At 42.6% G+C, this 14,851-nt stretch overlaps 1 protein-coding gene across 1 annotated transcript; it reads left to right on the top strand.

The window, feature by feature from the left end:
- Window positions 1-516: 516 nt before the first annotated feature.
- Window positions 517-13,153, top strand: macc1 (MET transcriptional regulator MACC1). Its single transcript, XM_080767816.1, has 9 exons — window positions 517-647; window positions 4,217-4,342; window positions 4,700-5,135; window positions 5,605-5,857; window positions 6,867-7,514; window positions 7,830-8,249; window positions 9,904-10,200; window positions 11,069-11,257; window positions 12,387-13,153. Exons 1-9 carry the CDS (start codon window positions 638-640, stop codon window positions 12,609-12,611), a joined length of 2,604 nt encoding a protein of 867 aa, XP_080623942.1. The 5' UTR covers window positions 517-637; the 3' UTR covers window positions 12,612-13,153.
- Window positions 13,154-14,851: the final 1,698 nt, after the last annotated feature.

Here is a 14,851-nt window from a genome sequence, read left to right as displayed (position 1 = left end):
CTTTTGCAATTACTACCCTTATTATTGTGTGTGTGTGTGTGTGTGTGTGTGTGTGTGTGTGTGTGTGTGTGTGTGTGTGTGTGTGTGTGTGTGTGTGTGTGTGTACATGTGTGTGTGTGTACATGTGTGTGTGTGTGTGTGTGTGTGTGTGTGTGTGTGTGTGTGTGTGTGTGTGTGTGTGTGTGTGCGTGCGTGCGTGCGTGCGTGTGTGTGTGTGTGTGTGTGTGTGTGTCCCGTCCCATATCGAAACTAAGGTGCCTCTCAGTTTCAGGTGTTGCAAAAGCGCACAGGTTGCAAACAAAGCCTTGCATTGTGGGTGTTGCAGTCTCCTTACGGTCGGAGCAGTCCTCCCCAAAGACAAAAGTTTCATTTTAAAAACTCCAGCTCCCAGAATTCGGCCCATTCAGAGCAATGCCTCTGGCATGGTGAGCCTGGTGACGCGCGAGATTACTATAGCTTGTATTTGACAAGAGAGAACAGAAGACACTCCCTATACTGTGTGATTGTGTAAATGATAGTGGATATGGTATTACCCGGTAAGTTTATAGAGAATCAGACATACAACTGATCAGTATAATGACAACACTAACAGGCAGATCGGTATTATCGAGATAAAACTACAACAGGCTGATGTCTCATGAAAAACGGTGAGTGTAAAACTTTTTAGTCTGTTTAACTCTACTAAATAATGTTATTCTGTTTGCTAATGTTGACTTGACTTGACTATATTGCGACAGATATGCTATGCCGTTTTTGGTTTATTGATTGATTACCGTCACTGACAAGGCGTTATAGTAATTCATTTATGATACTGTAGCCTAATGTAGACCTAGAATGCCTTCTATCATTTAAGAGCCATTCTAGGGCTAGTTATAATGTAGCCGCAATTAATTTGCAACTCTAGATTTTTAAATAATGCGATGAATCTAGAGTTGCAATCCCCTCCATTGACGGCCCACTCTTCCAATTTGCGTTTGCGTTCTGCTTGTAGTAAACGACGTTAAACTCACCAACATTGCACCTCAAAAATCTAGAGTTGCAAATTGCGGCTAATGGTAAAACTCTCTCTCTCTCTCTCTCTCTCTCTCTGGGGCTGTGTGTGTGTGTGTGTGTGTGTGTGTGTGTGTGTGTGTATGTGTGTATGTGTGTGTGTGTGTGTGTGTGTGTGTGTGTGTGTGTGTGTGTGTGCGTGCGTGCGCGCGCCTGCGTGCGTGCGTGCGTGTGTGTGTGTGTGTGTGTGTGTGTCTGAGATTTTTTGAATAGAGGGTATGCAACTATGCACACAACATGCATAGAGTAGCAAAGTGAGTTTAACTTAATTTAATACAATCAGATAGGACTTTTCTGTATGCATGTACTGTCAAGGCCAGAAAGTACTGTATTATCTTGCCACTCAGAAGGCGTTCTATAGCATAACGTCCCAGGTGTTGCTGATCGATGTCACGACTCACGGCATACCCTCTATCTATAGGCATATATATATATACTGTACAATTTACAGTATATATATCACATCATGTACAGTGTAATGTACATGATCTAAAGATGAGCTCGAGTAGCTTCTGGCATTGAATTGCCAATTGATGCCAGTGGGTCCTCACTCCTCAGATAAATGATGGATAGTTAGGAACCAAGTTAGACCCATTACTTATATGTGGCTGTAACTCTGAAAGTGTAAACATGGTTAAATTTGTACTCTTCAGAGTTCTGGTGGTCATTGGTCTAATTCAGTTCTGACAGCATATGCATCAGCTATATATATATATATCGAAACATGTTAAATACGAAACAAAGCTTTTCAGAAACAAATTAAAATGTACTTTATTCCGTTTCCAACGTGCCGCCACCTTCCCGTAGTTTGAGAACCACTGGTTAAGAATTTGCTTACAGTGTGTGTGCGTGCATTTGCATGGTGTGTCTAGTCTTACTATCATTGTCGGCAGAAACAATTGAAGGAGCAAACCGGTGTGTGTCACAGAGACGAGAACAACCAGTTCCGTTCCTGACTCTTGTGTAGCTAAACCACATTATTAATGGCTGACTCACACACACACACACACACACACACACACACACACACACACACACACACACAAAGCTTCAATGGCTACACTGTCCTTTACGTTTACCCAAACAAGTGACACTACCGTCTGTCTGTCCACACACCTTTTGATCTATACTTCCTGCCAGCCAGCAGCCACCGAGTGGTGGAAAAAGTTCATCAACCTCTTTTTACTTAATTTGTGATGCTATGTTTGTTGATTAATTGAATACGTACAGTAGGACCACAATCACCCTTTTATGTCTTACTGTATCGTGTGCTGTTTACATTTATGACTGATTATGTATTCAATCAATCAAATAATACTTAATACCACTTAACCCTCCATATTCTGGGGGAGAGGGGCATAGGATTTTTGGATGAGAGATTTGGTGAAAGGAAATAGTGGTGTCCAGTTTATTATTATTTTGTCCAATCTGTATGGTAGAGTATGTTAGTATAACTTATACAATTGGGGTGGTTGAATTTGTCTCCCTGCTCATCTATTGAGACCTTTAGATCCTTTAGATCCTGTGTTTCTTTTAACACAAACTTTGACCTGAAGGTAAAAACAAAATTATACAGGTTGTTTCGAGGAAGCAATCTGATTTTGTTGAAACAGCTCCTGTTTTTAGGCTCCTCTGCACTTGTTCAAATCTGAGGTAGAACAGGATAGTTGTATTACACTAAAATTGTATTTAAGGTTTGATTGATTGATTGATTTATTGAAGATTGATTGATTGAGAATTGTATTAACAGTTTGTAGAAAAAGCACAGTTCGATGAAAGCACAGTTCAATACAAGATCTGCTAAGAGCATAAACCCAGAAAGACTTGTTTACATTTGAGGTCCTCCATTTTCAATTAATCAGAACATAATGATATACAAATATACAGTACAGCAAAAGAAAAACATTTCATATAAACAGTTAGAAATCAAAAAAATATATATATGACTTTTTCTTTTTTTACAGGGGCCAGTTTCAAATTGCAGCCACCCGTAAGTGCTCTTTGAGTACAGTACTTGAGTCAAATTAACTTTACTTTCCACTATTGCTACGCCACACACAGTAAAATAATGTTCATGTAATTTATAACAGTAACTCCAAGTGTATATGGAACAATTCTTTTAGGCTTACACTCTCAGAGTTAGATGAAACACTAAGGGTCTCCAGGTGCGCCTGGGGCTCTGAGGACGCAGGAAGAATCTTTGTTCATTCACAACAACAGCCTTTCAGGCAGCTGTCATAGTGCCAGTCTCAGACAGTACAGTTAGCCTCGAGCTGTTATGCTGCATGTCACTGAGTCGGTGACAAAACAAAAAATCAAACCCGTGTGAAGTGAGGGGCGCTCTTATCATCATACATTACCTCATTCTGGCCAATCACAATTTGCGTCCTCACTTTTGTGTCAATGTTTGTGTTTACGTAATGTTTGTGTTTACACAAACACTACAAAATTGGCCCTTCATTTTCAATGCCATATAATGTTTGTGGTTTACACACACCCTAGCCCCTCATAAAAAAAGAATAGAAAGACCTGCCATCTCCGGTTTACTTCCCGTATCTGCATGAAGTAATCGGTGGCCGCCTTTTTAGGAGACCAGAAGCAGGTTGGAGTCTTTCATTCCAATGAAAGAGTGAACGTAAGCACAGCTTCTGAACATCTTTTTAGCTCCATTGGTCACTGAACTATACATAGCCTATTGTACCGAGTCAAGCCACACAATATTCCCAAGATTTTAATAAAATGTTTTGTATTATTGTCTGTTTGCTTGTTTGTATTCATTCATTCATTCATTCATTCAGAGAGATAAATCAGGAAGCCACGGGTTAGTTTATACCTGCCACGGGTTAGTTTTTACCTGCCATGCACGCATGTTAGTTTTAACCTGCTGCGCATATCGAGAGCCACAGGTACGTTTTAACCCGCAGCACGGGTTAGTTGTAACCGGCAGCTCATGTCGGGGACGGTGTTGTCGAACAAATGCCTGTCGGACTGTTAGTATGCACCCCAAATTACACGGTTTTAATGGGTTAAGACCGTTAATTTATTACATTATTAAGACCAGGAAAAGACGACACTTCATATCATATTGTGTCCTTGGTGATATCTAGTCCCATCATAAAAAAACAGCCTTGATGCATTAAAGTGATGCGTTTGAATGTTTTTACAGGTGTAAACATGGCAGCTGGAAGAACAAAGTCTTTCCGTCGTGTTGGGAGTCTGATGAGAAGCAGATCTGAGGGGACCTTGATCGACCTTGAAGACAACGGGACTCTGAACACCAACGATCTGAACGGTGACGTCTTTAAAACATTAAACATATTGTATAATATTTTCAACTATGGTTTGAATGTTAATTATATATAGACATAGGGCTGCACGATTGTTTTCTTAAAGATTATTATATCAATACATTTTACATTACATTTTCGATTAATCAAATAATGGAGAAGTGCTTTTTAAAAATATATATCAATGAATCAACGTGAAAAAAACATTATTTTAATAATCAACTACCGGTAATTTGATTAGTCGACTAATTCTGATTAACCACTGCCTAGGCTTGTAGATCTTTATTATAATCAGTTCAAATCTATTGGTTCGATTAACTGTTGCACCGCTAATCTGACACAAAATGGCAATGTCTCCACAGGTAACTATGCCTCCCATTTGACCAAGCATTCCGAGTGGCCCGTGTTGCAGCCACAGACCCTGCACTCCTCCACCCAGACTAGCAATCCTTTCTGGAACCGGCTGTCTGGATCCAACCCCTTCCTAGATGACATCGTACACAACCGAACTGCACTAGAGCCCAACGACGATGGCGCCAGCAGCACGTCTTCGGACGAAAACAACCTGGGACATTTTTTGAACTCTAGAGGGCGCAAGGCCGGCGGCGCCTATCGATCGGGACGATGGCGGAGCGCGTCGGACATCCTCGACGACCTGGAGAGAAAGGATTCTAAAAGGGACACGGCGGGCCTCAAAAAGACATCTGGGGGGTCGGTTCTGAACCCGGATTTTGACTGGCTGAAGAACGACAGGGAGGCCTACAAGATGGCCTGGCTGAGCCACCGGCAGCTGACCAGGTAAATGTGGTACTTTATCCCATTTAGACGTGGCTGATAGGCTCTTGGTTTAGATGATATTTCTATGCATTCATGTATTACCTTGTGTTGACCCTGCTTACTGTAAATCACTGGATTAACCCATTAAAACCGGGAAAGCATCTGTGTCATTTTAGCTACAGTATATAAAAAATACAGCACATTGGTTCTCAAAGTTTTGTTTTATACTTTGGCTATTCAAAAATGTGAACATTTGTGCAAATTCTTGAATGTATACAGGTTTTGTTAAAGCAAACATTTTTAACACAAAAACACAAATCTTTGCTTCTGGGGGTCCGTGGACTAAAATATTTTCAGATGGCGGTCGACAGCAAAGGGGTCCTTGATATGAAAAAGTTTGAGCATTTGTAGAATCAGCCTCAGGTCTTCTTAATGGGTTAAGAGCGTCTGCCAAATTGTAAATTGTGATTTCTCCATTGGGTGTAACCAGGTCTTGTTTGGACCTGGCGTTGATAAGCCAGAATCCGGGTTGGGCACAGACCCAGGCCACAGGCTCTCAGATGGTGTGTAAGGTGGGCCACGCTGGCGGCTCTTTGCAGCTGCCCGACTCTGACATCACCGTGCACATCCCTGAGGGCCACGTTCCTCCCGGCGAGGTCCAGGAGGTGGCGCTCAAAGCCATCCTGGACCCTCCTCAGGGACTCAACAACGACTACACCACCACCATGAGTCCACTGCTGGAGGTATGGAATTCCTTTCATGGCCTTTTATAAAATGTATACCCATTGTGATTGGTAGTGATTAGGGTTGGGACCCGGAACTGGGCCTGAAAAAGAGCTGGGTAAACCCTAATCCTACTCTAATCCAATCCAAATCGCAATGATTAAAGAAGATTGAAGAACCTGAATCGGTTCCATCGTATTTGGAACCGTTTCTGGATTGGAACAGTTTTTTATCACACTGTCGGAGCTGGTATGTGGACTTGACGTCTGCTATACACATTCAAAAACCCTGAAGTTCTTTGATGGTTTTACGTTTCCATTAACCACCCATTGATGGGGGAGGTATGTGAAAAAAAGAGAAAAGCCTAAATTGCCGATCTGCAAGGACACAACTCGTCGCAATGTGGCACACTGTGAGCTTGTAGATCAGAAATTCTCGTATAAGTGTAAACATTTCCATGGGTGTCCAGAATTCCTATGGAAATACATCCAGAACCTGTGAAATGGGTTCATTGTTTACCTGGTATCCTATAGTTTCAAATATTGGCACAAATGCTTTGTGAACCTGGTATTCTTTCTCTCTGCACTCTACTTATAGTATGTGGCCATTTACCTTGTTGTTTACACTTCTTTTTGCTGTGCAAAAAATGTCGTACCTCAATTATTATGGCAAATACATGCTATGAATACATATAGCTATGAATATGACTATGGCTTCACAATTGTTATTTTATATTATATAAGTGTAGCAACAGTGAAAACGTCACATTATACAGTATGTGAAAGTGCTCTTATATTTAAGACTGGCAAAGTTTAGACAGATATCTCGTGTTGTGTTTATAGACGGTTGCGTCCCCCGTTCAAATGAGGACTTGCCCTGTCGGGCAACCTGAAAGCAAACCTGCCCTAAAGTTGTATTTACCTACCAGGGGAAGGTGGGCAACCCTTAGTGTCAATCCCTGTCTGTTTATTCCAACAATCTGAACATTTGTAATTTGACTGTCTAAAAATGTAAAATTGTAAATTGTAGGTCAGCCTCAGCAACCTGAACACCAATGAGTGCGTCTCTCTGGAGATGAAGCTGGCTGGACAGGTGAAGAGCGACCCCCTCAGCCAGGTGATGACCACCCTGGTGGGTCTGGTGTCTGACAGGAGAGAGGGTCCCTACCACAAGGTGAAGGACTGCTACATCTACAAGAACGTCATGCAGATCAAGCTGCAGGAACTCAAGAGGCACTTTTACGTGATCGCGGCGGCCGAGGCCTCCGTCATCCAGCCGCCCGCCACGTCGGTCTGGGACTACCTGGACCGCCGTGTCACTGTGGCCGTGTACGGCCCCCGCTACATCCACCCGTCCTTCCGGGTGATCATGGTCGTCTCCTGCCACAACGACCTCCCACCCCGGCTCCCGTTCTCCGACGTCCACAACCGAGGCAACGGCAAGAACCTGCCCCCGCTGGTGCTGCAGCTGTGGGGCAAACGTCAGTTCAAACCGGACAGCCTCGACGACCTGCAGATAACCGCCGGCGTGAAGGACTCCGCGTTTGAAATCGCGCCCGAGGACAGAAGCAAGGATGTGAGGGAGAGTCAGCTCAGGATGGGCAAAGTGCTGCGGCTCCCGCTGGCGCTGACCCACACCGGGGGAGCGGAGATGACTGGCTTCAAACTGGACCTGCAGGTATAGTAGGGCTGTCACCATTAAACTGGACCTGCAGGTATAGTAGGGCTGTCACCAGTACCATTAACGATTTCATTGTGTTTCTGTAATTGAACATTATTATTGAAACATTATGAATACAAATATTATTTTTATTTTAGGCTTCGTAAACAAAATATGTACGGGGCAGATAATCTGTCAAATAGATTAGCTATTTCCACTGTTTTTGAAAATATGGAAATGACAATGCGAACAAAATAATTGCGATTATCTCATATAATTGCAATCCGGCAACGGCAACGATGTAAATAATTGAGACAGGCCTAACCCCCGCAGGTGAGGGAGTCTCACACGGGCGCCATCACGCAGTTCCTGGTGCCGTCGCCTGCCGCGGCGCCCAGCCGCTCGGAGAAGCGTGCCGCGGCCCCCAGGCGGGGCTTAGACAGGCGGAAGCAGATGGCGCGCTCGCTGCCCATCCCGGAGGAGCCCCCCGCCGCCGCCCTCCCGCAGTTCCCAAAGTTCCAGGAGCACTCGGTGCACCTGAAGTGGTACGGCGTGGCGCTGAAGTCGGTGCTGCGGCAGCCGCGGGTGGAGTACCTGCTGGAGTACTTCAAAGGAGACACGGTGGCCCTCCTGTCCAGGGAGACGGTGCGCTCGGTGGGCAACTCCAAGGTCAAAGAGTGGTACATCGGATTCCTGCGGGGGAGGACCGGCCTGATCCACTGCAAGAACATCAAGGTCATCGGGCGGGACCAGGTACAGTATGGCATTTGGTCACGTGTTCAGTTATTGAGGGGCACTAGCCCCTTCTATATCCTGCTTTTGGTGTCTGTCCACAAACTTTGTCTTACACAAACATTAAATTCCAGAATTTTACGTCATAGTGTCTGGGAAAATAGACATAGTGTTTATTTTACGATGATGATGATAAGACGCTCCGCACTTCACACGGGCGTGATTTTTTAAACTTTTTCTTGGCCACAATTTAGAATTGTATTTAGATACCGTAGGTTGATGTTTAGATGGATGCTATGTCCATTGTTTACTTGGTCTCCTAGTATTTAGTTTCAAAAGTACAGAATGTCATTTTGATAGCTTGTTGCATAGACAAACTGCTACATTCATTGTTGACCTGGTAGGTAAACAATGAACTAAGTTTCAAGTTTCTTTGAGGCACTACATTGTTCTCTCTGCACTCTACTTATGTGACTATTTACCTTGTTGTTTATTAACTAGAGGTCATGGTTACTCTGCTTTGCTCTGAAGTCGGTCTGGTCCTACATGCCTTTTTCCTTGGACTTCTTGCATCTGACAAAAAAACATGTTTCGATTGCTGGATTATCTACAAACAAAGTGTTTTTCAGGCCAAGGGCCCCCTGGCAGTTGAAGCAGGGACTACCAGTTAATATTGTACCAAATTGTGTTGCAGATTAGACTTGTTTGGCAGCGCTGTTTTCAGTGTTTGTTTGTTTGTGTGTGTTTGTTTGTTAACAGTTTAACACATTATGATTTTCTAGTATCTATATAAGTGTATTTTCAGACACTTCTTATCAGAATCAGAATCAGAATATCTTTATTGTCATTGTACAAGACAACAAAATTGATTTGCAATCCAGCTCAGTGCATGTAAAACAAAAGACATAATACTCTATATAAAATACAAAATACAAACATTTAACGCATATTGCACAGTAAGTCCAGTGAATATAGTCATTGTTTACAGATTGATCAGTCCGCAGTCCAATGCCTAAAAGGTCCTGTCGACTATAAACAGGATTTGCAGTGACTGACAAACATAACAACACTAACAAAAAGCACTGAAAAGGAGAGCTCAAAGCCGCAGCGTCTGTGCGCGCCGCCATCACCTGTCGTGATGCATGGATATAGCATCCCTCAATACTTAGTAAACCTGACCATTGGCTCTGTATTGCTCTTTTTTCCCTCTACACAAAACACTTTGCCGAAAATTGTAGATCTACTATCTTCGGCAAATGCTCCACTTAGAATAGGGATACTACTACTACTACTACTAAAAAGAAAAACATTTTCCTATTACAAAAACACATTAATTAGTATTAATTCTGAAGACCCACCTAGGGGTCCCCTGACCTAAATAGTAAATTGTGCTTGGTACCAGACAGTGTGTAACGTAACTAAGTACATTTACTTACTGTAAGTACTGTAAAATGTTGAGGTATTTTTTACTTCACGGGAGTACTTCCAATTTTCAATACTTTTACTTCTACTCTACCACTACATCTCAGAGGAAAATATTGTACTGTTACTCCACTGCAATTATGTGAAAACGTCTTTCTTTGTAGATTTTTAATGAACTTTTACTTCTACCCGAGTATTTCTACATTGCAGTATTGATACTTTTACCTAAGTGAAACCCCTTTTCTTTCACCAGGTGATGGACTTCACGGCGGGCATCAGCCTCACCACCGGCGCTCTGCTGGACAACATGACGCTGCCCTTCAAGAAGCTCACCTACATGTACTCCACCACGGAGACGCTGGTGTCCAAGCAGGTGGGCAGCTGGAGGGCTCTGGCCGACGCCCTGGGCTACCTGGACCTGGCGCTGGACACCATCACGCGCCGCTTCGCCGAGACGGAGGCCGACAAGGTGTCGTGCGTCCTGGAGAAGCTCAAGGAGGACTGCCACGCCGAGAAGAGCCGGAGGAAGTTCCAGCAGGAGCTCATGGCTGTAAGTAGAATCGATGTACGCACTGCACACACATACCCAGATACAGTACTGTACGCACTGCACACACATACCCAGATACTATAATGTATGCACTGCACACACATACCCAGATACAGTACTGTAATGTATGCACACACACATACCCAGATACTATAATGTATGCACTGCACACACATACCCAGATACTATAATGTATGCACTGCACACACATACCCAGATACTATAATGTATGCACTGCACACACATACCCAGATACTATAATGTATGCACTGCACACACATACCCAGATACAGTACTGTAATGTATGCACACACACATACCCAGATACAGTACTGTAATGTATGCACACACACATACCCAGATACAGTACTGTAATGTATGCATTGCACACACACATACCCAGATACAGTACTGTAATGTATGCACACACACATACCCAGATACAGTACTACTGTATAATGTTTGCACACACATACCTAGATACAGTACTATAATGTATGCACACACACATACCCAGATACTACCCATCTGTGGGTTGCAGACATATTTTTATGCATCCCCTTATTTTTTTGTTTCCTAAATTTTATTATTTTTATTACTATTATTTTAAAACATTTTCAAAAAACATTCTCAAAAAAGCAAAACATGTTATCAATTAAAAACTAAATTCAGTGATCTTTCTTTTCAAAGAAATTCCATAAATTTGAACTAATATTTAAGAAGTAGTGAAAATAGCTGATCTACAAGCTCACAATGTGGTGTGAAGCGACGCGTTGTGAGCTTGTAGATCTGCTATATTTGATGTATACTGTAGTGTACCCTTCATGTTTATGTGGTGTGTGTGTGTGTGTGTGTGTGTGTATTCCAGGGTCTGTTGAAGATGGACACGCTGAGCCTGGTGGCTCAGTTGATCCAGAACACAGTCATTCTCTCCACGGCGGTGGAGCTGGCCGGTCGGTGGCGAGAGCTCGCCGAGAGGATCGGCAAACTGTCCAGCGCTCAGATCGCCGGCTACGAGGCGCCGCACCGAGGGAAGACTGGCGAAGTCGGCGTTCAGGTGAGTTTATTTTTATTCATTAAAGTAGCACTGTGACCATTTTCTTATGTATCTACGGTTATGTAATTGTAATTGGTCCTATGAAATGCTCTACTCACTGTGCGTTTCAGAGGAGGGCGGTGGACAGTTCAGAAGTCTTCCTACCAATGACATTGGAATAACTAATTTACCGGTAGTTAATTATAAATAAATAAAAATAGAATAATAAATTGCATCCATACTTGCAGCCCCGACTAGGGTTCCCTAGTTGGGGAACCTGTTGCCTTTAACGATTCCTATATTTAGAAAAATCTCGATAATTTTGGCCTTCATTATAATTTTAGCTAAACACAAATTCAATCATACATGATAGTATTGCATGCATATTATTGTAGTGATTCTCAAAGTGAGGTGCAATGGACAGGTCTGCAATTCTGAGAGTGGTAGTACAATGTTTTGTATTGTAATTGCATAGCCGATGTAAAGTCCACATACCAAGTCTGACAGTGTGACAAAAAACGATTCCGTAAACTTGGAACCGATTCCCGGTTCCTCAATGTTGGATCCGGTTCCTCCAATTCCAGAATCCAGATCCCATATCCCTATAGCCCCGACTGTGTAGTTGATGTCAGTGCTATCAGACATAATGTGGATGGGGGTTTGGAGTCAGCAGCCAAAGTTTTCACATGTTGGCCTAGGAAGCAACCAAAAGTATGGCACCCCCATATCTTCAAAGCCTGATCCAACCCCTCCTGCTCACTCAGATCAGCTAACACAGGGAAGCTGATAGAACCTTCCCTAAAACATCTGGGACAACGCTCCACACGTCCCAGACTCTTCTTCCTTCTGGCTACCAAACAGTGGAACTAACTCCCCATTGCAGTCAGATAGTTTCAATGTACAGATGATTTATTTCTTGATAATATACTGTTTAGACTGATGATTCTTCTTTTACTTGTTTTACTTAGATCCTAGATAACTCTTTCTGTGCATTGATGTATTACCTTGTTTACCTTGCTTACTGTAAATCGCTCTGGATTAAGAAGAGCGACTGCTAAATGCCTACATTGTAACTTGCACGAGGAACATTTTGAAGGCTTTCAGGCATGTTTGTTTACTGGGTGTTTGTTTGTTGTTGTTGTTGTTGCAGTCCATGTGGAAGCCTGCCTATGACTTCCTGTATGCATGGAGCCTGCGCTACGGGGACAGCTACAGGGACATGATCCAGGACCTGCACCTGGCCCTGGACAAAATGAAGCACCCCGTCACCAGGCAGTGGAGGCAGTTGACCGGGGCCCTCATCACCGTCAACTGTATGGACATCCTACGGGCCAACGCTTTTCCTAAGCACCCAGCACCCACCCCCAAACCATAGACACCACCAACCTCCAAACAATGACAGCACCCACCTCCAACCATAGACGGTAACCACCCCCATGGATTAAAGTTTGAAGTAGTCACGACTGATTTCAGTCATTTATAATGGCTAGCCAGCATGTTTTCTATGAAAGCAATGTCTCGGCACCGGAAGATTGGGTGTATGATTGATAGTATGATGGCCTGCCTCCTAAGCTATGCCACACGCACCACAAAAGGGCTGATTTCTGCACCGAAGCAAGCAAGCTGTATGACCGCAGCCTCGAAGCTGTCCAGCTGCTAATGTTATGAGCTGGACAGCAGAAAAGCGACAAGTCACAGTCATTGAACCAACGCACAGAACGTTTGAAATGAATCCAAACAACAGCCGTGAGTTTGCGCCAGAGAAACAAAAACAATAATAATAATAATAATAAAAATAATAATAATATGGGGGGAAAACAAAGACAAAAAGGGGGACAACGGAGACAGTGCCTGTTTCACCCGACACATTATTACTATGTACAGTAATCATTCCTTGTTTTCAACTGGTTTGGCTGTAACATACGTTTAGAATGATAATACCGAAACATCATGATTATTATATATTCTGTCACAAGATTTTATTTAGCTTTATTCCATGCACCCAACCTGCTGACATTAAAATGGCATTTCTTTTTCTGTTTTTATCCTCAACATATCTCTGTCCCAGCAACACATTCTTGTGAGATCCGGTAACAACATGCAACGCACAATCAATGCATGCTTTCATCCTCATCCATTCAATTTCTTCACTAGTGGCAGAGCGTAAACCAAAAAAAACAGTTTTTTTTTTCTGTTGAAAAGCCGCCTTTTCAGCAGATCAGAATTAGATTGGAGTCTATTCATCCAAATGGCAGTCGTGAACACGACTTCTGCACGATTATTTAGCCCCATTGAACTAAATATTGTACCCAATCGCCAGAAGCCATACAACATTTTGAACATTTTTTTACACTAAAATGTATTTTTTCAGAGAGACACATCAGGGGAAAATCTACTTTATGATCGAGCTTTCTCTGTTCCAGCAACACATCCGTCCGAGTGCGCCCACTTGAGTAGATCATTTGTATGCCATTTGTGTACCAATTTGGCCTCTATAGTGGTTACCATTGGGATGGCCTATCTATCCACAATCTTTGGCGTAAATTATGCATCCTTGACTCTACCCACCCCCTTGCTTATACCAAATCCTAGACTTCCTGAGTCTTGTGAAAGAACTTTGTGCTATGAACCTTCATGCACATGATCCAAGTTGGGAGCCTTTTACATGGTTACATGTCTGATATCTTCTTCATTGTAGCGCTGTCTGTTATGCCAAACTCTCTAGAGTTTTGATGCAATGCTCAGTTCTTTTCATTTTATTTTTCAGACTGTGAGGTGAATTTGTTAAATAGTAAAATATTCAGATTTTTTTTCAGGTACTGACTTGCACTATATATTTGTTAGAAATCACTTGGTAAATGGAAACCTTATTCCACCGTCCTTTTTGTTATTGTTTGAGTTATGAAGGAATGTTGTGTCAAACTGAAAACACCCTGATATGTGTACATTATATGTTGACGTATTGAGTGATATTGCACTTGGGTGGAACATGCCTTTAGGCTTGCATACCTTTATACAAGTTTATGATAATTAACTTAACTATAAAATGGAGCTGCCCTCGTGGATGCATAGTGCCTTGGAAAACCATATATTTACCATTTTTAAACCCTGGTCTGAAAACCACATTTTGAGTGCCATATCACTGTACAAAGTTGTAGGCTACTTAATGTAATGCCTCTTGAGCAAGTGCTGTCATATGTTTTGGTCTGCTTGCTCAGGGGATAAATTGAACCTTGAACAACAGGTACACGTTTGTGAGACATGACCTTTGACCCAAACTAAATGTCTCAATAGAAGAGCAGAGTGAGAGTGACACAATACAACCACCCCAAGTTATGTTGTATTAAAGGACCACTTTTCAACTTATCTTCATATAATAGGTCCTCACTAATAATCATGATAAAATGGCACGATTTCTGTCTATTAGCTTGTATACCCCATCGATGATGTCACTGGTGGACGGGTTTCTGAACTGCCCACAGCCTCCCATGAGACACAGACTGAATAGGAAAAAGATTGTGCCAGGACCTAGGTTGAAAAGTGGTGAAGTGGTCCTTTAACATACTATACAGATTGGACAATTTTGTATTACCGGTATATTAATTGAAAAAGTGT

The sequence above is a fragment of the Protomyctophum bolini genome (genome assembly GCF_963924005.1).
Source record: "Protomyctophum bolini genome assembly, chromosome: 7".
Classification (NCBI taxonomy): Eukaryota; Metazoa; Chordata; class Actinopteri; order Myctophiformes; family Myctophidae; genus Protomyctophum; species Protomyctophum bolini.
The sequence above is the reverse complement of the archived record's forward strand: the minus strand, read 5'-3'. Positions and strand labels throughout refer to the sequence as shown.

Excerpts from the sequence above, each read along its gene's own strand:
- macc1 (XM_080767816.1), top strand. Across the intron at positions 4,343-4,699 it reads GAACACCAACGATCTGAACG|GTAACTATGCCTCCCATTTG; the intron begins GTGACGTCTTTA and ends ATGTCTCCACAG. Across the intron at positions 8,250-9,903 it reads AGGTCATCGGGCGGGACCAG|GTGATGGACTTCACGGCGGG; the intron begins GTACAGTATGGC and ends TTCTTTCACCAG.